Source organism: Lathyrus oleraceus, chromosome 2, assembly GCF_024323335.1.
Source record: "Lathyrus oleraceus cultivar Zhongwan6 chromosome 2, CAAS_Psat_ZW6_1.0, whole genome shotgun sequence".
NCBI classification, from domain to species: domain Eukaryota; kingdom Viridiplantae; phylum Streptophyta; class Magnoliopsida; order Fabales; family Fabaceae; genus Lathyrus; species Lathyrus oleraceus.
Genome location: NC_066580.1, coordinates 481,151,307 through 481,177,443, shown reverse-complemented (window position 1 = coordinate 481,177,443; position 26,137 = coordinate 481,151,307). Strand labels below are relative to the sequence as shown.

Sequence of the window (26,137 nt, the reverse complement as noted above, 5' to 3'; positions counted from 1 at the left end):
GTGTCTTTTACACGCATACATTTGCATCATGAGGTCTCTTAGGGACCAAAATTTGTCTCATTACTGATATTTAAGCCCATTCTACCGCATCGATATGAAGATTTCTAAACTTCACTTCTCCGGCTAGAATGAACTTAAATAGGGGCATCTGTAAGACCCCAATTTTGGCCCTAAGATCCCTCAAGGCATCATATCATATCATTCATTGCCTCAAGGATCATTGTGCACCTTTGCTGGCCTCCTAGTGGGTGGGCTATCTTGTGAGTGTGATTCTTGATCACCAAGCATGTATTGCATTTGTATATCATTGCTTTTCATTTGTTTACTAACCAAAAGTACAAAAATATTGTCATCTAACCTTGTTTCTTGCAGATGAAGCAAACTAGGTCAAAACAGTCAAATCATTCATTGAGCAATGGATGGTGGCCATTCTTGAAGAATTTGGGCACCATGATCATTCATCAAGAGTTCATATGAGTTGTGACATCATTTGGAATCAAGATCTCAAGAGAAAGAGGCTTGAAAGTCATCAGAACATGGCTCAGTCAACCAAAACCCTAGCAAAGTCAATTGTGGTCAACTGTGCATTTAATCTGGAATTGGAAGGTGTGAGAGGGTTAGAAAGGTCTCATTCATGTCCATACAAGCCTCAATTGACATTTCAAACATCCACAGTGAAGGATTTGAGGTCATACAAGAAGTTTCCCAAAATAGCAATGACCTGTAATTTTCAACTGCCAAAAATGGAAAGTTCTTCTCCTCAAATTTACATGTCCAAACAAGCTTCAAATAAAAATTTGTCCAACATGAAAGTTGAAGATCTTGCTCTTGCCTTTCCAAAAAGTCCAAGAACACTCATTTCTCATGTGTGGTTGGCAAGTTATGATCAAATCATTTTCAAGAATTTTGGAATTTCAAGGAGGCATAACTTTCAAACCATTTGGCCAATTTGAGTGATTCTTTTTTGAGCAAATCCCATTTGACATGTATTATCATAATGCATCATTACATTTCATCAAAAATCATCACATAAAAAGGTCATTTTTCAAGTGAACCAATTAATTTTTGGTGGGAAAAATAGTGATTTTCAAAAGTACATGGGATTTTCATGCCAAACCAATTTGAATAGCTTCTAAACATGATTTATGACTTGCTGCAAGCAAAAGTTTACTGTTCCATTGGTTCAAGGTGAGAAAGGGCAATTTTGCCAATTGACATAACATGAGCTTCTTGCTAATCACTTCCAATTTGGCTTAATCATGTTTAGTAGCTGGATTAACAGAAGGTATAAGAGCCTAATCATAACAGAAAATCCACATCCACATTCATTTTCTCAGATCCAAATCTCAAAATTCTCTCAAAATTCTTCAAACTTTTTCTCACTTTTTCCTTCGAATTTCATGATTCTTTTTGGTTTCTCTTGTGTTAATCATTATTTGTAGGTACTATTGCTCATCTGTTGAAGGAGAAACCACGAGGAACTTGGCTGAATCGCAACTGTTAACATCTTGAGCTTCCATGGCAGTTTGAAAGTTCTTCATCATCAAGCATTTCTGAGCTAAAGAACACACTCCATTCATCTTCCTAATCATCATTGGACTTCTGTTTTCAACTTCCAAGCCTCGAAATCACCAGAATCAAGAACTGCACATTCATAAGGTGAGATTTCAAAACCTTCGATTCTTGAAATTAACATGTGGCTTAGGTAGATCGTGGAACATAGGTTACACTGCAACTTAGATCATGAATTTTCATTAGGTATTTATGAAGTTATGTGGATCTGAACATTTGAATGTGAAACTTAATTTGATCGATCCGTGAAGCATGATTAGAATTAGGTTAATTGCTTGTTAGATTAGTGATCTACATGATGTGATGATTCGATTGGTATATGGCATGATGATTTTTGTGATGATTTGCTGTTGACCAGTATGAACATGAAGAACACGATGTTGTGTTCAAATTTTCACTTCAGTTTTCGCGTTTGATCTGCATTTCCTGTGCCTTGCGTTCAAATTGTGTTTCTCGCGCCCGGCAGCGAATCACGCGGCGCCATGTGGATTAAATGAAACGCTGCGTTTCATTGTAACGCAGCGTAATTACAAGTTTGCCATTCGCAGCATTAATTCATTTTATTTCCTTAAATGTTTATTTCATTTTTCATCATAAACTTCAAAAATTCATAAATAATTCTTGGATGATCCAAATTGTGTGGGGATTTTTGCATCTATCTCCATTTTTCATCTAGTTTTTTATGAGCATGATAACACAAGTTGTGCACGAATGGTTTTTATTTTGGCCTAATATCTTTGTTCATGTATGTTTCTTGCATATGTTTTGCCATTTCATTCATGAAATCTTGATGCTTGCTCCAAAATGCTTGAAATTTTACATGCATGATCTAGACTCATTCCTGGTGATTTTGGTATATGGTTTGCTAATTTTGCATTTCTGGATTGAGAGATATGATGTGATCTTCATGAGTGTGACAATGTATGTCACACTAGGTTTTGTCCAACTTCTTGAATTTTGTTTCCATGCTTATGCTATGCCAATTGCTCTGAATTTTTGCATGTGATTACTTATGTATGTCTAGTTTGAGCACGATTTTTTGGTAGATTTTTAGATTCATTCCCTATTTGATTGGGATTTTGCTTTGTTGTTTGGTCATTTGTGAATTCTTTTTGAGTGTGGAACTTCCATGCTTTGTGAAATTCTCATGCCTTATCATATGAAGCTGAAACTTTGTGGATTGATTTTTAACATGTTTAAATTCATTTTGGCTTTGGTGTGGTTCATTTATCTTATGCCATTTCTGTTTTACACTTGCCTAAAGTTGATACATGATTTGTGGCCTTATTTGAGTTTGTTCTTGTACACTATGACTTGTTGAATTTAATTTCCATACTTCCTCTGGTCCAAATAGCATGAAATTTGATATGTAGCTCATTGAATGTGTTCTGTTTAAGCTTGAATTTTCTGGGGATTTATTGAGCTATTTTGGTATTGGTTTGATTGTGATCATTCTGTTTGCTCCAATGTGATTTCAAAATGCATAGTTTGACATGTTTTGTGTATGAATTAGATTTGGTGCATAGTTTTGATGTTAGACCAATTGGATTCTACTCTCGTTTGATAAATCTTGATTTTAATCAATTTTCACTTGCTGTTTTGAATTTTTCACCTCCTTTTGACCCTAGGCTTGTCCTAGTGGTCCTACTTCTCACATTTGAGTTGTTTTTTCAGGTTAAAGAAGCAATTGCTTTAAGGAGTTTAATTCAAGTTGATTGAGTTTGGTTTAATTGATTGTGATGAACTAACTTGGTTTGTTTTGTAGGATGCTAACTCATTTGCTTTGAGTTTGTGCTTTGCACATGTGATTGATTGTGTTGACTGTTGGTTCATAACTTGTCTGTTCTGACTTTGTGATTGGGATACTGATTATATTTGATTGATTTCAGGTACCATAGTTGCTTTAGTTCCTTTGAGAACTTGCTATTGCTTTGCTTTGCTTAAGCATTGAGGTAGACTCTCTTGTCTCCATGTAGTCTGGAAGACCTGGCTTGTTATTTAGCCAGGCACCTGTCTGAAGTCCTCCTTAAGAGGCGATGTTTGTGATTGTTTAAATTTGTCCCCAAGCAGGTAAAGACCTCATGTGAGGCAATTGGTAGACAAAAGAGATATGTAGCCTATCTCCTACTATTCTGTGAGTCACTCACCTTGCTCACACCACATGTGTTGACGCATAGTGAGTAAAAACCCAAGATCTATCGAGTCTAACTTGTGGAGAGAGTTCCATCTTTCTGAACTCCCACACCTTCTAATATTCAATGCTCTCCCTGACCAGGGATAAGAGTGATGAGGCACACCCCTCATATCCTTTCATCTGCTTCACCTTGGCTCTCAATGTCAAGGTTAAGAGCACCATTTACCCTATTCCAGTTGACTTTTTAAGTCTAACCCTTTGATTGAGCCTAATTGTTTGGTTATAGTGAGTGCTAAATGACTTTGTTTGATTGATTGCTTGTTGCATTTGTACATACTTGCTTGCCTTTGTGCACTTAGCATCATTGATTGTTCATTATTGCATGATCATCATTGCATATCTTGTGGTTTATTTGAGTTTACCCATTGAGGACAATTGTAAGACCATGTTCTTTGGCCATTGTTCCTATGATTTGGAAGGGATAGAGTGTAAGACCATTTCATTGGTCACTCATGTCCATTGCTTAAATGATTTTGTTTGTTTGTTGTATGTGAGGATGCAATTGTAAGACCATGTTGTTGGCGTTTGTATTCCCATGATCATCCTTTGGAGGTTGGTATAAGTCCAGATAGATTGGCATCTGACATCCAAGTTTTATTTTACCTTAGGAGATTGGTGTAAACCCATTTATTGGTATCCGATATCCGCTTTTGCTTTGTGAGATTGGTATAAGACCATTGATGGCATCCGGTATCATTGTTTTGTTTTAGGAGATTGGTGTAAACCCATTTATTGGTATCCGATATCCGCTTTTGTTTGTGAGATTGGTATAAGACCATTGATGGCATCCGGTATCACCTCGCTTTTATTTGCTTACTTGCATTGTTGCTTATTCCTAAGGACACACTTGAATCATCTTCTATATGATCTCAAGAGGTGAACCTTTCTAAGAAGTTTTACATTCCATCATCCATACCCTCTTTATCCTAACCCTTTTCACACTTAGCTTTCAAAGACTTTGACTTGTTGTGCAAACATCTTCATGTCTTTTCAAATTAGAAACCTGAACCATAAGTCCTTGACTTTTCAAACTTCACTTTTCATAACACTTTTTTGAATCAATCTTAATCATACCTTGACCATATTTTGTGAATATTCATAATCAATTAACTTCACTCATTCAATTGTTTTGGCTTTGTCCATTGTTAATATGTTTTCATACATTAGCCGTAGGTTTTAATTACCATAGTGGTTGATGTAAATCTTGCCTTATCCTTAGTGAGTTGATTGTAAGTCTTCCATACTTATTATAGGGTTAACCCCTCACTAGTATGTTGAAGCCGTCCTCGCATGGTGGATTGTTGATTCGGGTTGAGTTTTCTCCCATTGGTAATGAAAAGCCTTAGTGCTTGTGTTTTAAAATGAACTCACTAATTTTTGGAAATCTTTTAGCCGAACTACGGCATTTTGATCCTTACCTTTGATGGAAGGTACGTAGGCAACGGGTTCATCCGTTCAAACACAAAAATAATTAACTTGTACATTCTTTTCTCATCATCCCATTCATGTTTGCACAATATGTCAAAACAAATAAACATTTTTATACAACAAGTGTGAAAAGGGCTCCCTAGGAGTACCTAGGACGTGATGGGTGCCTAACACCTTCCCATTGCGTAATTTACCCCTTACCCAGATTCTCTGATCTTTTTCATTAGTTTTCTACGTGTAAAACTTCTTAGGTTTTTGTTCGCTTTTTAACCAGTCCTTAGGATAAATAAAAGTGCGGTGGCGACTCGATTCATTGTATACTTTGCTTATGGTTTAATCAATAAATCATATAGCGGCGAATACACCGCTACAGATACCTAAATAAATTAGCCAGACATGCTAAACAGACTTAAATAAATATCATGCATAAACAGACTCATCGCAAGCAAACAGTATAAATTAATAGTAAAAACAAGCATATATAAATTCAACAAATAAATATAGAACCTGAATAATTAAATAGCAGTCTTGAACACTCCACCACAGACCGGTTGGATTTGTTCTTGAATTCTTCAATCAGGCAGAAAAATAAAACGAAGGAATAAAAAAAACTAGATTCTAACGTAAGGTTAGATCCGTTAAAAGGTACACAATAGTTCCCGGTGTAGAAACTATTGTGCGAAAAATTAATTAAGTGCTAGAAAAGAAAATAGAATTGCTAAAGAAACAATATAACAATTATAAAAGAGGTACTATAAGGAATATGCTTAAGCTGCTGGAAAAAGAAAAAATGCAAAGAAAAACTAAAACTGGAAAACTGTCTCGGAGCGTGGAACCGAGGAAGGGTTTGCAAAGCTGGTATTTATATTGGCACTTTCCGTAACGGTCTTCAGAAGTAGTCTGCGTCAAAGGGTCTTCACGTAACGGAGGTATAGGCGTGGAAATAGGATTCAACGTGCAAATAGGACTCAACGTCTCTGAAGGCAAAAATGTAGAGGAATGGTGTGACGTCCGTCACACCATGTGTGACGCTCGTCACAGGCATGTATACAGCGTGCCGCTCGTCACAGCCTCTGTGACGCTCGTCACAGGCACAACGCCTGTGCCTTCTTTGGACTGGGCTTGGCTTTTGCTATTTGTTTCCAAAAACTTCTTTTTGCACCTCCTTTTCTTCCTTTTTTTACTTTTGCTTCAAATAGATACCTGAGATAAATAGAAAGGAAATACCGCGTAATATCTGATAAAATGAAATAAATTAAAGTAAATAATAATATAATTTAATTGAATTAAGTCCTAAAATGTGATATAATTTCATGTTATCAAACTCCCCCATACTTAGATCTTTGCGTGTCCTCAAGCAAAATACGGTATAAAACTTGTTTTAAAAATTTTAGCCAGATGAAATTTCAAAACACACATCAATTCGTACTAGGTTGCATGTAAACCTTGTTTAGAAGTGACTTGAGTTTAATCTTGACATCGACAACCACCGTCACAACCTCAGATAATCTCAACTTATGCAAACCAGTTCAAGTAATGCCATTATAGCTGTCCTAGTTCCTTTACTCTTATTTCACCCGTTTTCATTCTAGCGAAATCACATTAAGCCCTTTATCTTTTCGCGCACATAGTGGAGTAACCGGTTAGTGATTCTGATCCCCTTTCAGCTAGAAGTTCTGGTACATAAGTCGGATAACTTCGTTATTCAGTCCATTGCAAATTGCGGGGGATCGGACCGTAGTCCGCCCTACCAAGTTCAGTACCAGATACCTACTGAACCAACTCATAATGGATCTCTCGTATTATGCTTTTGTATGATCTGCAACTTTTAGATTAAATGATCTGGTAAGGATCACCTAACTTAATTAGTGCATTTCCTGATATGTATATATATATATATATATATATATATATATATATATATATATATATATATATATATATATATATATATATATATATATATATATATATATATATATATATATATATATATATATATATATATATATATATATATATATATATATATATATATATATATATATATATATATATATATATATATATATATATATATATATTTATGTTACTTTGGGAATCGTTCACTTATATTCATCGGCTCTCCACGTAGTTTGCTATTAAGATGGTGCTGACTTCTCGTATAAACTACTCGGGGTTACTATAAAACTAAAAGTTCAAGGGATTGGTATAATAGGTACTTATCCTGATCTAACATGTTGAGGTTCTTAGAGCGTTGTTATGGTAATAATTTTTGTCTTGATTTCACTCAAGTTTTATAAAATAAGCAACTCTTATACTTACTGGGTGTGTTAAATTTCTGTTATGGCTAAAGAAAATTGAGGGGAATAGATAATACGAAATTTTCACACTCGGGACTTGACTTAAAATAAATTATTCTTTTTTATATATATATATATATATAATATATATATATATATATATATATATATATATATATATTATATATATATATATATATATATATATATATATATATATTTATATTTATATATATATATATATATATATATATATATTTATATTTATATATATATATATATATATATATATATATATATTTATATTTATATATATATATATATATATATATATATATATATATATATATATATTTATTTTTTTATATAAGGGAAATAACAATGAAAAGAAATAACAATGAAAAGAAAGGTACATACTTGAAAAGGAAAATGGAGGATAGAAAGAACATGGTTTTCCCCCCCATACTTGAATAAAACATAGTCCTCAATGTTTGAAGGAAAAGAAATGAAATACAAAAAAGAAAGGAAAAAAGAAAAGTTAAGGTTGTCTTCCGCCTCTTGTTCTTGGGCCTGGTGATCGCTGACGTAAGTCTAAGTTGTCGAACCTGCTAAACAACTCAGTGAACCGCTGATCGGTTATGGTATTCCTCTCTGCCTGCTGTTGTTGCATTTGGCGCATCATTTGCATCATTTCGAGATTCTGTGCTTGCATACCATCAATAGCATCCATGATGTCGTCGTTGGTTGCAGGCCTTCTTCGTCGACGACGTCGGGAGGATGGGCCAGCTGTAGTATCGGAAGGGTTGAGCGGGACTGATTGTTGTTCAGGAGCGTTATCACCTTGCTCCATTTCTTCGAACTCGTCTGCAGACGGGTTTGTATGCGAAGGCTCGGTAGCTTCGGGAGCATTCAGATCATAGAGGTGGCGGTTGGGATTGGTGACATCGGTTAGGGAAGTGTTGGGGAGAACAACGCTTGGGACGGCCTGGTTATTCACCATAAGGTAATATTTTCCGCCTATTCGGTTCTTTATTAGGCGGTTGGATCGACAGTAGCTTATATCCATAAATAGGGGAGGTAAAGATTCTAAAGTTTGGAGTCGGTCCCCTAGGTTTAAGCCAAGTGCTATGGTGGTTATTAATCCACCAATTACAAAAGGTTGACGGCCTCTAGCGCATAAGGTGCGGATATGATGAAATAGGAAGGAGGCGGCGTTTACCTTAGCCTGCGGTTCGAAGACGCATTCGAGGAAGAAGAGTTCCTTTGCGTTGACCTTGCTGTTGTTCGGTCTTCCAAAAACGGTGTTTTGTAGGATACAGATAAAGTACCGTATAGTTGGGTTATGTATATGGGAAACAAGGAGCTCTTCTCAGTTGTTGGCATCTACTCCGGATATTTTCCTAAAGAGGTCGAAAGCAGCAACTGTGCTCCAGTTTAGGTTAGGAGGGATTCTGGGGTAGACTTGACCTTCTGTGGGAAATTGTAGCATGGTACTCAATTGGTTTTGGGTTAAGGAGTACTCGGTGTTGAACATACGGAAGGTTGCGGTACCGGTTAAGAATTCGTCCTCACCGGCTGGAGTGTTGTACGCGTATGAACTTAAGAATTCTAAGGTTAGGGATGGGTAGGTGGGTTGATTATGCGTACATAGAAAGGTTAGATCGGCAAGGCGGAGCATCCACTCGATACCTTGAAGTAATCCTAATTGTTGTAAACAAGTTTAATCAGGATACCTGGTAGAGATGACGCCTCGCTGTTGGAAGCGCTCGAATTGCTCCCTTTGATAGTTTTCGTCTCCGGATCGGAAGATGATATTTCCGAAATTCTGATTTCCCGCCATACTGATGAATGAATTTAAAGGAGTAATAAAGGAAAGAAATGTATTTGATATTAGAGAGTGGATTGTGGTGAATGGAGGGGGGTTTTGATGGGTATTTATAGGAAAAGAATTTGGAAGTTGGAAAGGAGGTGGTTGAAAAGTAAATAAGTGTGGGTTAATGGGAATAAATGGGGAAGGTAAAAAGTGAAAGGGTGTAACGTTCGTCTCCAACGGCACTGTAACGTTCACCTAGTCAGACAGGTGTTACGCTCGTCACAGGGGCGTGACGGTCGTAACAGGTACTTGGCATGCCGTCCGTCATAGATTGTGTGACGCTCGTCACACAGTCTTTTTGGCATGGCTTCAGCTAGCGTTCTTCAGAATAACTTGGTAATTTATTTTTATTATTATTATTTATTTTTTTTGTTTTGCTCCAGATTATTTTATTTTGCTATTTAATTTTCTTGCACGTCATTCTACTTTGCACAATGATGCATAAATATATTGTTCTTTAATAAGTCATGTAGGCAGCAACAGTAGAGAGCATAATAGATATTACATAATAAAATGAATAAATAGCTTCAATAAAATAATCATAATGTAACAATGGAGAAAAACAAAAAGTGCGAAAGAGAAACAAATACGAACATAATTTGAAATAACATTAAATAATTAATCTAACTTAAGACTAAATAACTAAGAAAAATAAATAAATTCTATCCATCTGCACGATCTCTGGCCGGAGGAGCAAAGGAGTTAACACGGTATAGCAACTCGTGAAACTGGTTTGTCATACTGTTCATGTATCCCAGAAATTCGTGCCTCAAGCTAGTGAATTCTTCTCTGAGGGCATCTTGTTCTGACATCAAAGCTTCCATGGCAGTGTTATAATCAGTTCCGGGCATATGATGTCTAAGGTCGGGTATTGCCGATTCTTCGGTCTGAGCAGGTTGAGGAGGAGGATCAATATCATAATATCCAGATGGTGTCTGAGGATCTGATTCAGCATAAGGAATCTGGTCATCATAAATCTCATAGTCATCACAAATCTCATAGTCCTGGATGGATTCAGTGGATCTAGCAGGAGAGGGGGTTTCGTTCAGGTTGTAGAGCCAGTTGTTGCGGTTATGAACACTAGTCCTAGGATCGGGCATGGTGAATAGGCAAAGAACTTGGTTATCAATAATAAGCTCAAACTCATCATACCTTAGGTTTGCTATAAACAAAGTGTTGAAAAGGAAGGGTATACTCATAGTAGTAATGCCACAAAAAGGGCTTAAGTCAAGCATAGGCTGACGTAATCCAATAGCATTACCTATCATAGTTATCAAACCGCCTATTCGAATTGGTGCTCGCTCATCTTGGATAAGGTGGTCCAAATTTGCTAACATAAAAGTGGCACCGTTTACTGGACGGTTCTGAGAAGCGCAAAATATGATGAAGAGTTCATCACGAAACTGTGGTACTGTTTGGCTTCTTCCCAAATAAGGTGTGGGTCAGGATCTTATGGAAATAACGAAAGGCCGGATTATGTATGTTTCCAGAGAGAAACTCATGTTCCTCGGGATCGTCATTCCCAGTCAAGTTACCCCAAAAGTGTTCGAGTTCTCTATATTCGAAAAGTTCCTCTTGGCTCACTGTGAATGTGTCAAAGGATGTAGGGAAACCTAAAAGGTTGGTAAAATCTTGAATATTAAATTGGTACTCCATGTTAAACATTCTGAACTGTATAAAACCTCTGCTTATTCCTTTTCCATGGCTGGGTAGATAGATCAGAGAACTAAGGAATTCTAGAGTCAGTCTCCGGTAAGTGACAGATTGTCTACGGATAGGAGCGGTTTCCCACCCTATCTGATTCAGCAAATACAGGACACTTTGTCTTAGTCCAAGGGCAGTCATTGCCCAGTCATCAGCATACAGGCTAGGTAGCATCTCTCTCGTGGCTAGTTCCTCAAACTTTTGTTTCTGAGCAGTTCCTCTGAATTTGATACCCATACGATCAATATGTCCCATCAGGTTAGTGTTAGCTAGAGAAAAGAAAAACAAGAGTTTTAGTCAGGATTTGGCCAAATGCCGAAAGAAGAGAAAAGTTTTTAATAAATTAAGATAAATTAAGAATGAATACTAAACAGAAATTAAAAGAATAATTAAGGAAGAAATAGAAAAATAATAATAATAGAATAAGGAAATAATAAAATAATTGTGGGTTGTCTCCCACTAAGCGCTTTGTTTAATGTCGCAAGCTCGACATAAAAACAATCAATTATAATCTATAATTTCTGGAGGCATTTCGTCTAAGTGCAAGACTTGCGAATCTTCATTGTTTTCTGCATAGTGATAATGTTTTAGACGTTGCCCGTTTACGGTAAATGGTTCCATAGATTTGCCTTTAATTTCTACTGCTCCACTGGGAAAAACATTGGTGATTTGAAAAGGACCTGACCATCTAGATCGTAGTTTTCCCGGAAATAACTTTAGTCTGGAGTTAAATAAAAGGACTGTATCGCCTTGTTTGAAGATTTTCCTCGATATTCGCTTGTCATGCCATTGTTTTGTTCTTTCTTTGTAAATTCTGGCATTTTCGTAAGCGTCTCTTCTGAGTTCCTCTAATTCGCTTATATCAAGGATTCTCTTTTCACCGGCGGCTTTATAGTTTAAATTTAGATTTTTAATAGCCCAATAGGCTTTATGTTCTAATTCTACCGGGAGGTGACAGGATTTTCCATAAATTAGCTTAAATGGGGTTGTCCCTATGGGTGTTTTGTAAGCAGTTCGGTATGCCCATAAAGCTTCTGGTAATTTCAATGACCAGTCTTTCCTTGAAGTGGCGACTGTTTTTTCTAGTATCTGTTTGATTTCTCTGTTAGATACTTCCACTTGCCCACTGGTTTGAGGGTGGTAAGGTGTCGCTACTCTATGTCTTACGCCATACTTAAGCAGTAGTTTTTCGAGTACTTTGGATATGAAATGCGATCCACCATCACTGATTACTATTCTTGGGACACCAAACCTTGGAAATATTATATTCTTAAAGAGTCTAGTTACTACTCGTGTGTCGTTAGTTGGGGAAGCTATAGCTTCAATCCATTTTGATACGTAGTCAACTGCCACGAGTATGTATTTGTTGCCGAAAGAGGATGGAAAAGGTCCCATGAAGTCTATTCCCCACACGTCGAAAATCTCTACTTCCAAAATGCTCTTTTGTGGCATCTCGTCACGTCTATATATGTTTCCTGTGCGTTGACATCTGTCACATTTCTTAATAGCTGCATGCACATCCTTCCATATACTTGGCCAGTAAAAACCGACTTGTAGGATTTTAGAGCAGGTCTTGGATGTACTTGCGTGTCCACCATAAGGAGCGGAGTGATAGTGTTGGATTATACTTTCTGCCTCTTCTTCGGGTATACACCGACGGAAAATACCATCGGGACCTTTTTTAAAATGTAAGGGGTCATCCCAGTAATAATGTTTTATGTCGTAGAAGAATCGTTTCTTCTGTTGGTAGGATAAGGTAGATGGAACTATTCCGGCAGCTAAATAATTGACGAGGTCAGCGTACCACGGTGTAACAGATATTGCTAAGGTAGCTTCTACCTGTTTATCAGCGTTATTTTCTTCTAAAGTAGCTATAAGCTTATCGTACGAGAAAGCATCGTTAATTGCTGTTCTTTGCGGTTCAAGGTTCTCAAGTCTAGAGAGGTGATCTGCTACTACGTTTTCAGTTCCTTTCTTGTCTTTGATTTCCAAATTGAACTCTTGTAGTAACAGGATCCACCTTAGGAGTCTAGGTTTTGCATCCTTTTTAGTTAAGAGGTATTTGATAGCAGCGTGATCAGTGTAGATGATTATTTTGGCTCTGACTAAGTAAGAACGAAATTTATCTAGCGCAAACACTACTGCTAGAAGTTCTTTCTCGGTTGTGGCGTAATTCATTTGTGCTTCATCTAGAGTTCTACTTGCGTAATATATAACATGAAGCTTTTTATCCTTTCGTTGTCCTAAAACAGCACCTACAGCGTAATCGCTGGCATCACACATTATTTCGAATGGTTCATTCCAATCTGGTGTCTGCATTATGGGTGCGGAGATCAGTGCTTGTTTAAGCGTTTGAAATGCTTCTAAACATTTATTGTCGAATATGAATTCAGCATCTTTCATCAATAATCCGGTCAACGGTTTAGTTATTTTAGAGAAGTCTTTAATGAATCGTCGGTAAAAACCGGCATGTCCTAAGAAGCTTCGTACTTCTCTCACAGTCTTCGGAGGTTGAAGGTTTTCGATTACCTCTATTTTGGCCTTGTCTACTTCAATTCCTCTATTTGAGATGATGTGTCCTAAAACAATTCCTTCTTGTACCATAAAGTGGCATTTTTCCCAATTAAGTACTAGGTTTACTTTTACACATCGCTCTAGAACTTTCTCTAGGTTTTCAAGACATTCTTCAAAGCTTTGTCCGCATACGGAAAAGTCATCCATAAATACTTCCATGATGTTTTCTAGAAAATCGACGAATATTGCCATCATGCATCTTTGGAAAGTTGCAGGAGCATTACACAAGCCAAACGACATTCGTCTATAAGCGAAGGTACCAAAAGGGCACGTGAACGTTGTCTTTTCTTGGTCATCAGGGTGAATTGGTATTTGAAAGAAACCTGAGTAACCGTCTAGATAGCAGAAATGTGAATGTTTTGCTAATTGTTCTAACATCTGGTCAATGAATGGTAAAGGGAAATGATCTTTTCGGGTTGCTTTGTTTAGTTTCCTATAGTCAATGCACATTCTCCATCCCGATTCGATTCGTTTGGTTATAGTTTCTCCTTTTTCATTTTCAATGACTGTTATACCTCCTTTTTTTGGTACTACGTGTACATGACTAATCCATTTGCTATCAGATATAGGATATATGATGCCTGCCTCTAATAACTTGGTTATTTCCTTCTTCACTACCTCACTCAGGATCGGGTTTAGTCTTCTCTGGTGTTCCCTAGAAGTTTTACAGTCTTCTTCTAACATGATGCGGTGCATACAAATAGAAGGACTTATTCCTTTAAGATCGGTGATGTTGTAACCTAGTGCGGTTGGATATTTTCTTAAGATATGCAGGAGTTTTTCTGTTTCGAGCTTTCCTAGGTCAGCATTAACTATCACTGGTCGTTCAAGCTCTAAGTCTAGGAATTCATATCTCAGATTCTTGGGAAGTGTTTTCAGGTCTAAGGTTGGTTTCTTAAGGCATTGCGTAGGGTCCAGTGTTATTGCTAAACATTGGTTAAGTTTGTCTTCTACAAGATAGTCAGATGATTTGTCTTTTTCTAACTCCGTTTCTTTTATGCATTCATCGATGATATCCATGAAGTAACATGTATCTTCTATTGCAGGTGCTTTCAAAAATTGGGAAAGAATGAACTCAATTTTCTCTTCTCCTACTTCGAAAGTGAGTCGTCCTCGTTTTACGTCTATGATTGCACCGGCAGTTGCTAAGAACGGTCTTCCCAGTATAATGGGTGTAACTTCATCTTCTCTAATATCCATAATTATAAAATCCGTTGGAATGTAGAATTGACCTATGCGCACTGGAACGTTTTCAAGAATTCCTACAGGATATTTTACGGAACGATCTGCTAGTTGCACAGACATTTTAGTTGGTCTTAATTCTCCCATTTCAAGTCTCTTGCATATGGATAAAGGCATAACACTAATACCGGCTCCTAAATCGCATAAGGCTTTGTCAATGACAAATTTTCCTATGTGACAGGGTATAGAGAAACTACCTGGGTCTTTAAGTTTAGGAGGCATATTCTGTATTATAGCGCTACATTCAGCAGTAAGTGTAACGGTTTCGCTATCTTCAAGTTTTCTTTTATTAGAAAAAATTTCTTTTAAAAACTTGGCATATGAGGGCATATGCGTAATAGCTTCTGTAAACGGAATTGTGACGTTTAATTGTTTTAGTAGGTCGACAAATTTTTTAAATTGGCCCGCATCTTTGGTTTTAATAAGCCTTTGAGAGTAAGGGATAGGTGGTTTATAAGGTGGTGGAGGTACATAAGGTTCCTTCTTTTCTACGGTTTCCTTATTACTCTCTGCCTTTTCCTTAGGTTCACTTTCCTCAATTGACCTTTTAGAGTTTTGGTTTTCTATCCTTGGGTCAGACGGTCCTTCCACTTCCGTTCCACTTCTCAGTATAATTGCATGAGCGTGGCTTCTTGGGTTAGGTTGGGGTTGGCCAGGAAATGTACCAGTTGGGGCAGCAGTAGGCGCTTGTTGTTGAGCTACTTGTGATATTTGCGTTTCCAGCATTTTGTTATGAGTAGCCAGGGCATCTACTTTACTTGCTAGTTGTTTAATTTGTTCGCCAGTGTGTACATTCTGGTTTAAGAAATCTTTATTGGTTTGCTGTTGAGAAGCTATAAAGTTTTCCATCATGATTTCCAAGTTGGATTTCCTAGGGGCGTTGTTGTTAGATGTAGATGGGGTCGGCTTCTGATATCCCAGAGGTATAGCTGGGGCTTGATTTGGAGATTATCCAGGTGCATATAGAGCATTATTACTCTTATATGAAAAATTGGGATGATTCTTCCAATTTGAGTTATAGGTGTGCGAGTAGGGGCTTCCTTGAGCATAGTTTACTTGCTCCGCTTGGATTCCTGTTAGGAGTTGACAATCTGCAGGAGTGTGACCTTGGATTCCACAGACTTCGTAATTCTGAGTTATGGCAACTACGGTGGCTGGAGGTGATACATTTAAACTTTTAATTTTCTGGACCAGAGCATCCACTTTTGCATTAACATGATCAAGGTTACTTATCTCGTACATGCCAGTTTTCGTTTGAGGTTTTTCCACCACTGTTCGTTCGGTTCCCCACTGATAGTGGTTTTGAGCCATGCTTTCGATAAGTTGGTAAGCGTCAGCATAAGGTTTGTTCATTAGTGCACCACCTGCGGCGGCATCTATTGTTAACCTCGTGTTGTACAGGAGACCATTATAGAATGTATGAATTACTAACCAGTCTTCTAAACCATGATGTGGACAAAGTCTCATCATGTCTTTGTATCTTTCCCATGCTTCGAAAAGAGACTCGTTATCTTTCTGTTTAAATCCATTTATTTGGGCTCTTAACATAGCTGTTTTGCTTGGCGGAAAATATCGAGCAAGAAAAACTTTCTTCAACTCGTTCCATGTGGTGACTGAGTTGGAAGGAAGAGATTGAAGCCACCTTCTAGCGCTATCTCTTAGTGAGAAAGGGAAAAGACGAAGTCGAATTGCCTCTGAAGTGACACCATTAGCTTTAACAGTATCAACGTATTGGACAAATACGGATAAATGAAGGTTAGGATCCTCGGTAGGATTTCCAGAGAATTGGTTCTTTTGCACTGCCTGCAACAGTGAAGGTTTGAGTTCAAAGTTGTTTGCTTCGATTGCGGGAGGAGCAATACTTGAATGCGGTTCATCTTGCGATGGAGCGGCGTAATCTCTAAGAGCACGAGCTGGTTCTGCCATCTCGGGTATCGAAGGGAAAATATTTTTGAAATCAGGAAGTTCTACAGGAGGTAGATTGTTTGCAGCACGATATTCCCGAATTCGTCGTAAGACTCGGAGATATAGTTCAATATCGTTGATTCGTAAGTAGAGCGACTCACCTTGTGAGCGAGTGCGTGGCATACAAATCAACGAAAGAAAGAAAAGAGAAAGAAAAGCCTTAGTCTCTACAGCGTAACAGGAGAGTTACGATATCGACTAAATAAAAGTCCCTGGCAACGGCGCCAAAAACTTGATCGCTCGACTTTATGAGTCGAATTGGGGTACAAACTGCAAGTGCACAGTTCTATCGCATAGTTTTAAAAGATATCGATCCCACAGGGACTTATGAATCGATATACCGTTATCTAAGGTTACTTCGTAAAGCTAAGGCAGGTAATACTTTGATTTTTGGGGGAAAAAACTAAAACTAAAATAGGATCTAAAGTTAATATCTAATAAGCGGATATCGGTACGTAATTCGTCGTAATTAGGGAATCAATTCTTTATTGGTTTCTTGGTTTTAAAAATAAATCTTTTCAGTTAACGCTATTGGTTAAAAATTTTATCTCAAACTCTCGCTCTGTTGAATAAACTATGATTTTATATTAACGTAGCTGTCACTTATAGTTAAGTCAAAAACCACTTTTTGAAAACAATAGAATCGTAGAAACTCTTTTTAAGAAAACACTAATCGTTTAAACACCCTTATCTCAAACTCTCGCTCTGTTGACTTAGGTTATATAATTAAATTCAAATGCTTAACTCTCGCCCTCACGTTCAATCTTTAAAAATACTTTTTGAAAAAGGTTAGAATTTAATTAACTCTAAAAATTGCTCTCGCCCTGATCTAGAATTAATGTCCAATTTACACTGTCCAGTCAAAACCTCAAACTCTCGCTCTATTGATTTTAACTTCTTTATGTCTTTTACTTTCGTACAAAAACTTTGTTATTAAACCTGTAAATTGAGACCGTAAAAAGAGTGATTTTAATTTTAAACTTAAATAAACCGACTTAGTTTTGATTCCTTCATTCCGCTTACTTTACGTACCGATACCTAAATAAATTAGCCAGACATGCTAAACAGACTTAAATAAATATCATGCATAAACAGACTCATCGCAGGCAAACAGTATAAATTAATAGTAAAAACAAGCATATATAAATTCAACAAATAAATATAGAACCTGAATAATTAAATAGCAGTCTTGAACACTCCACCACAGACCGGTTGGATTTGTTCTTGAATTCTTCAATCAGGCAGAAAAATAAAACGAAGGAATAAAAAAAACTAGATTCTAACGTAAGGTTAGATCCGTTAAAAGGTACACAATAGTTCCCGGTGTAGAAACTATTGTGCAAAAAATTAATTAAATGCTAGAAAAGAAAATAGAATTGCTAAAGAAACAATATAACAATTATAAAAGAGGTACTATAAGGAATATGCTTAAGCTGCTGGAAAAAGAAAAAATGCAAAGAAAAACTAAAACTGGAAAACTGTCTGGGAGCGTGGAACCGAGGAAGGGTTTGCAAAGCTGGTATTTATATTGGCACTTTCCGTAACGGTCTTCAGAAGTAGTCCGCGTCAAAGGGTCTTCACGTAACGGAGGTATAGGCGTGGAAATAGGATTCAGCGTGCAAATAGGACTCAACGTCTCTGAAGGCAAAAATGTAGAGGAATGGTGTGACGTCCGTCACACCATGTGTGACGCTCGTCACAGGCATGTATACAGCGTGCCGCTCGTCACAGCCTCTGTGACGCTCGTCACAGGCACAACGCCTGTGCCTTCTTTGGACTGGGCTTGGCTTTTGCTATTTGTTTCCAAAAACTTCTTTTTGCACCTCCTTTTCTTCCTTTTTTTACTTTTGCTTCAAATAGATACCTGAGATAAATAGAAAGGAAATACCGCGTAATATCTGATAAAATGAAATAAATTAAAGTAAATAATAATATAATTTAATTGAATTAAGTCCTAAAATGTGATATAATTTCATGTTATCAAAGAGCATCGAGGAGATTGGCATTTTATTTCAAGTTGAGAGTTGTTTCAAAATAATCATGGTCGGTTGGATATTGGGAATTGGTTATGGTAGCATTGGAGATGTGAACGATGTTGATATCATAGTTCAAATACCACATGATATGTTGATTCCTAGCTTTGGCGACCCTCTTTCATCTATTGTTGAGAGGACATATCCGAATTTATTGCAAAACATGCATGATCCATTATTTTTTCATAATAGAGTTATTTTAGCTCCTAATAATACAATTATTGATGTCATTAATGATTATATGTTGGATTTAATACCTGGAGAAGAAAAAAATTATTTGAGTTATGATTCATCATGTAATGCCAAGTCTGGCCTTAATATGTCAGATGATGTGCACACTCCTGAATTTCTAAATACAATTGTTTCTTTTGGACTTCCAAATCATAAGTTAGGATTAAAGGTTGGAGTACCGGTAATGCTATTGAGAAATATTGATCAGCCTTTAGGGTTGTGCAATGACACTCAGTTGATAATTACAAAAATGGGAAGATACATACTTGAAGGAATGGTTATATCCGGTAACAATATTGGTCAAAAGATTTTTATTCCAAGGTTATCGTTGACTCCTTCTGATAAAAGAATTTCTTTCAAATTTCAACGTCGATAATTTACATTAGTGGTTTCATTTGCAATGACTATCAACAAGAGTCAAGATCAATCACTTAAATCTATTGGAGTACCTCCGTCAATTTTTTTTTCATAAACAACTATATGTGGCACTGTCAATGGTTACTTCAAAGAAAGGATTAAAAATATTACTAACTCATGATGAAGATCAAGATACAACTAAAACTAAAAATGTTGCTTACAAAGAGATCTTTTGTAATATTCAATAATTATTTGTTTACTTATTTATCAACAAATGTGACTTAAAATATTATACGAATCTAAATTTTATATTAAATTATATTGTACTATAAGTTTGTTTGCAATTTTTCATTCATTATATTAATTTATATATAATGTTCTAAAATATCCGTGCCACGGGTTAATGTTTAGTTTTTAAAAAATAAAAAAAAATAAAAAATTTAAGTCTAATTTAAAATTTGAAAGAAAAAACATTACGAAAGTGGATGTAAAAAGAGAGTAGGATAGAAAGTGCCAGCGTTTACAAAGTATCTTGACATATAGAGGAAGCTAAATATATGGTCAACCATAACTTTGCTACATTATTGATTCCCAATATCTTAAGCTGTACATGTTTTAAAATTAATGAATTTAATTTTAAGACATTAACGAGACACACATCATTAAAAATAATACATCTGTATAATGAAAGACCACGTTCATGGATACACACTCAATAATAATGAAAATCAAATATCAAAATACAATTTTGGATTAGATATATATTTTTTGTCTCATGGCACTTTCTTCTTAATGAAACAGCACACATGCCCAAATGAACATTATGAAACTGAGTCCAGTTAAAGTAATCTTATCTGCTCCTCCTTCATCACTTCCACGTGTTGCTGCAAATTCGTAAAAACTCAGTATTATTAGTAAAACACTCCCATGGTGTTTTATACTGTAATTAGTATAAACTTATGAGACATTTTACCTGGAGGTGTCACCAATGAAGGAGAAAAAGCCGGAGAAGAAGCTGCAATTTTCCAAATATTATTATAGATCAGATACATTCGATATAAAGTTTTCTATAAACAAGACAAGAATGCGATGAACATACCTTTGCAGGACGCGACATCGAACTCGACACCGCAAGCATGAACAACTTGGATAGCCTGATCAAGTTGAACACCAAAACCTTCAAGTAGTCCAGGAGTTGCAAGTTGACAGAAACATGTTTCATGCGATGTGTGATACATATCTTGGACTGGGTTGCAACAAATGTCTGGTGGGTTGGTGGAGTTTAGGTAATCCATGCATGGTAATATCTGATCAGCACAAGGTGGAGCCGTTTGTGCATCTACTAAACTAATCACCATCATGCTAATCACTACCATAATCCACATAATTGTGTAATTATCCATTTAGTTAAGAAACTAATGACACGATTACACCTTAATTATTTCTTTCCCACTCTAATTTTTCCAATGTTGATACGTATGTCTATATGTTGTTTGGGTTTGAAGAGTGGGTTGTTATATATATATATAGTTCCCATTGCCTCACTGGAAACGTTTATTTTATACTTGAATATATTATAATAAATAGGATGAGTCTTTCAAGTAAGATTAGCACCGCAAAGGAATTAATGTATATGAAGCTATTTGGAGAGATTCTCTACCATCAGAAAAATATTCTTACTTTGTCTCTATATGTCTTCATAAAAACATTACATTGTCCTAGTAGAAATCATGGACTTTTGAGTCGAAATTCTTTTATAGTGATTTAACCTCTTAAATATAATATAGATTAGCAAATCGTAACACCCTTGAATATAGTATAATTTTCGGTCATCAATCCAACCGGTGAAACCTTAATCAAATCCGTACATGCATGTTTCCGTCCTATTCAACCGTATACAAGAACATATGTTGGTCTAAGTGTCGATCTCTCCTCTTATGAATCGGTCAAGAATTTTATAGGCATATTATGGTCTACCGAACTACATTAAATAAGACATCTCTAATAAGGATGTGTCGATATTTGAAGTTTGAAAGGTCCTTACAATGGAGTTTATATTCCTCTAATGTATCATAATACGTCTTACAACAAACAAGACAAACATCATCAATAAGAAATAAAAAAATTATAAGACGATATTTAAGGATAATACGGTACTCTACCGGTAACATGTGTTGGCATAACCTATCAATAAAAATGGCAAGAGAAATTTCCGAGCATTTGTTGCTAGTAAACAATCAAAAAATGTTTTTTCTCTTGTGGTCATATCCAACTTTACGTCCATATCCTAAACAATTATACTAAAAAAGGGTTTTCACCAAAATATATTATGTTTTAGGAGTATGATTTTCTTGCTAGTAAAATTATTAGGGTCAAAAAGACCATTCAAATCTTTGTTGAAATCAGATTTCATACCCTATATCTCATTGTTTCTCAATATATGATCCTAAAAGTTTATAACACTAAAGATTGAGTCCTAGAAGTCATAAACTCAATCCCCCAACTATAATGGTTAAAGAAGTCACTTTCCACTGAAGGTCCCCGAAGAAAGAGTCTCCACCAACCTGATATTTTTAACTGATATTCGCAATTTTTTATCAAATCAAATAGTTGATTCCTCCATATAATTAGCTTGACACGTTCTTAGGCTCAAAACAGTTTGGTGATACTCATGCAGATGCATTAACTCAACAACCTTAATAGCTCTCTTCATGGACATTCCTGGATAGAACTTCCATCTTGACTAATAATCCCTCCAAAAAACTTCATCCCCAACATCAACCTCTCAATATTTTAAGGAAACAACTTCCACTAAATTCATACCATCACGTGAAGGCCAAAAGATCTTTGAGACATAATCTTAGACTCGTGTCCCAAAAAATGTCAATGATTTTACTCACCTCGGACAAAAAAAAATCAATAAATCTACCATGTTGAAAACATTCTTAAAATTGTCCATTAGCATAAATTTATAAATTAAAAATATAATTAAAAAAAAAGGAGATAACTGTACTAATGAGGAAGTTTGATACAAAAATGGATGTTGACATTTGATTCACTCAAGACATGGTTGGATATATTGAAGCATTGATTGGTTCAAACCAAATGATAAAGAGACTAGTTTTGACGTGCGTACCAAACATCTAAAGTTGTATAAGAGCATTATGTTGTTAATATTCCAACATGGATTAGTCAACTTGTTAATTAGTAATGAACCTTATCATCTTTTATTGGCTAGTTGTTAAATGGACAAATCATAGAGATGGATGATATTCTAAATTAATTTCTATAGGCTAAGTTTGGTGGAATCAAATTGAGGATATAGAAAAATATATAATTGGTCAAATGAATTATACAATTTTTATAAATACAAAAAAACAAATGAATTGGTATACAAATACAATTATTAACTTCTACACGAGCATATGTGTCTAATTTATTCTTAGCTGGCCCAACAATTGTACGATGAAACATTGATTGTTAATGAGAGAAGAGTAAAGCTGAAAGTAGGTAGGAAGAGGTAGAAATGGTGAATGTAAGAAAAACATGGTTGGCTACTTGTCTTGACTGATTGAGTATCATCGATCATTGATGAAGTTTAGCGGTCCATTCACACATAAGTCTAATCACTAACTATAAGGAATGAAAATTTACAAATTGTGAATTTAAAAATAAGAAGATGAATTTCAATAGATTTGGGTTGAAAATTTAGAAAGAGAAAAAATTTATTGTGCAGAAGTTAAAAATAAAATATTTTATTTAATAATACTTATTTTGTTGCAGCTACAATAGAATTTTAACTTCTAATAAAATAATATTAAATATTACCTTCATTAAAATTGAATAGAAAATAATATAATCAGAAAAAATTCTATAAAAAGATATGAATATTAAATAATATAAACTTTGATATAATATGTGTTAATATCATAAAATATGATTTATAAGATGATGTTGTTTGGGGTTGAATCATATACTAACAACTCACATTCATTTAGTCAAACCATCAAATATGAATGGAGTTACATCACTCGCTCATCATAAGCAACTATAAACATTTCACTAAATAACATATCATATTTTGCAAGATGCTAATTTGGCTATGCTCTACTCTTTAAACAAAATATTCATCTACATATACTAAAATTGTTTCTTTTGAATCGATTCTACCTTAATGACCATGGTTGCCTATGTATCCCTTAACTAGGATCAAGTCATTCGTAATTTGATTTTCCTTTTACATGACTCATGATGTGATAGTGTTAAGCAAGTTGAAAGAGTTCTGGAACTTATCACTTGTAGGAACCTTTGTGAAAAAACTAGTTGAATTATCATCAAAGTATACCTTTGTAGAAGAAAGATAACATTCTTCTACGATATCTCATACAAAATGATATCTTACATTGATATGTTTCATCCAACTTATGATCTGCTCTTCTCCTGTTAGGGAAGATGTATTTATAGAGACCTTGGACCTAAGGTTTTCTTGGAAAGATTTATCACCCACTCAGTCAATGATGGACCATTGAATTCCTATTTCTTAGGGAGACATGATCACCTTGACTTTTCTCTGCCTAAGAAACGTTTTTTCACACGTTTCCCATATATGGGCAAGAGGAAGGCATTGGGGGTGAGGTGATACCTCCCTGAAGGCGGCATGTGGTTGTCGTGCTTCTTGGGGGGGGGGGGGGGGGGGGGGGGGGGGGCGCACAGTTCCCGCCCTTGCGTAGCTTTGTAGATTTTTTTTATTCTGATTTTTCTAGTTTTATGTCGGATAAGAAAAACACTAGTGGTACATGTCATTTGCTTAGAATTTTTTTTGGTTTATTGGCACTGTCGCGGCGGGATTTTTCACGAGATTAAGTATTGATTGAACTTAACCCGTTTGAAAAATATTTTAAATGCAAGAGTCGCCACCGTCTTTTATTTTATCCAAAAAAGGAAGGGAAAAATAACGATAAATCCCTTTAGAGTTACGGGTTCGGGGGTTGGTTATGCAAAGGGAAGGTATTAGCACCCTCTACATCTGTGGTACTCCACAGGAACCTTTTTGCTTATGTTTATGTGAATGCTTTGCTTTTTTCGCTTTGATCGTTTGATTGGGGAGATGAGAAAAGAACTTGATTTTATTGCTTTTTGGACTCGATAAAGTCGTAGACTTCATGCCTACGTATCTCCAAGGCGCAATGGAGACATCAGAATCCACGTAGTTCTCCCAAAAGAAAAGGGGAAAGTCTGTTTTGTTGATTTTAGATTGGCGTGTCTTGCCATCTCTTGCTCGACCTAGGCGGGAGTCTTCGAGACTGACACGTCCTTTTGAAAATGTTTTTAAACTGAAAAGCCAAAGCTGGCAAAAGATTTGAATGAGCCTAAACCCTGAAACAATAAATAAATGGGCTCATTATAAGGAAGCCCAAGAGTAAGCTTGTGAGTGTGTGAAAAGGGTTTCTTAAACGGCGACCGTTAGAATCGCATCGGGTTTCTCTTTTTTGGATTTTTCGATATTTTAACATAAAACGTGAACAATACGATTAAACACACAATACAGAACATAAAAAATGCGAGAAAGTAAATTATTACAACACAGTTAGCTATGAATAGTTAGTATTACGAATAGTCAGTGGAGTTAATCGAGCTGAAACTGAAACGAAACGGTTAGTAACAACATAAACAAATATAAAAAAAAACAATATAAACATTTACTTTAGACAAAATAAACATTTGATATAAATAAACATTTAATTAAAATAAATATTTAAACAAATAATTAATTTAACTAACATTTAAATAAAACATATATGCAAAATAATAATAAAAGATAAACAATATTTAGTAAACAAAAGTAATATATATATATATATATATATATATATATATATATATATATATATATATATATATATATATATATATATATATATATATATATATATATATATATAGACAAATAATATATAATAGACAAAGATAATATATATATATATATATTTAGATAAATAATATATTAAAACACATGTCGGCAAGCCGGAATTTTGCCGATTTCAGAGATAAGTGAAGAATATTACCTTGTGTGAAGAGGATGAACTTCTGATCGTCCAAATGGTCGACCGAAAGCTGGAAACCGTCACCGACGCAGTGCTGGCTGCCTTCGTGAGTACCTGACTTCAACGTCGCTTTTGATCGGTGAAACGACGCTGGAATGAAATGAACCTTGGATATTTGTGATCTGGACTCAACGAACTTCAAAGATATGAAATCGGTTTTGTGTTTCGGTGAATAATCGGGACGATTTTGGATTACCGAAAATGAAGAACAAGTGAAATACGGTAATGCTTTTGGAAAAATATTTCTTTTCAATTCTCTGTTTCTCTCACTACACGTTTTTTCCTTACTGATCCACCCTCTTCCCTTTTTCTTACTTACCACATCTATATATATATATATATATATATATATATATATATATATATATATATATATATATATATATATATTTAGATTACTTAAACAATAAGAAACCTAAAAAATATCTAACATAAATTAATAATATATATTTAGATTACTTAAACAATAAGAAACCTAAAAAATATCTAACATAAATTAATAATATATATTTAGATTACTTAAACAATAAGAAACCTAAAAAATATCTAACATAAAT

At 35.4% G+C, this 26,137-nt stretch overlaps 1 protein-coding gene, 1 non-coding gene and 1 pseudogene across 2 annotated transcripts; 2 read left to right on the top strand and 1 right to left on the bottom strand.

The window, feature by feature from the left end:
• Positions 1-19,724, top strand: part of LOC127123857 (uncharacterized) — a 43,190-nt pseudogene extending 23,466 nt beyond the window's left edge.
• Positions 16,332-16,438, top strand: LOC127124984 (small nucleolar RNA R71). The gene has a single exon (XR_007804453.1). It is a non-coding gene; the product is annotated as a small nucleolar RNA R71 (small nucleolar RNA).
• Positions 19,725-20,004: 280 nt separating the features above from the next.
• Positions 20,005-20,971, bottom strand: LOC127121568 (non-specific lipid transfer protein GPI-anchored 8). The gene is made up of 3 exons (XM_051052034.1): positions 20,576-20,971; positions 20,450-20,491; positions 20,005-20,360 (listed from the first exon to the last, which is right to left on the bottom strand). The coding sequence occupies exons 1-3, from the start codon at positions 20,877-20,879 to the stop codon at positions 20,266-20,268; spliced, it is 441 nt and encodes a 146-aa protein (XP_050907991.1). The 5' UTR covers positions 20,880-20,971; the 3' UTR covers positions 20,005-20,265.
• Positions 20,972-26,137: the final 5,166 nt, after the last annotated feature.

Coding starts and splice junctions, on each gene's coding strand:
- LOC127121568 (XM_051052034.1), bottom strand. CDS start 20,879: ATGGATAATTACACAATTATGTGGATTATGGTAGTGATTAGCATGATG. Junction 20,492..20,575: donor CGATGTCGCGTCCTGCAAAG/GTATGTTCATCG, acceptor GGAAAATTGCAG/CTTCTTCTCCGGCTTTTTCT. Junction 20,361..20,449: donor TTCATTGGTGACACCTCCAG/GTAAAATGTCTC, acceptor ACGAATTTGCAG/CAACACGTGGAAGTGATGAA.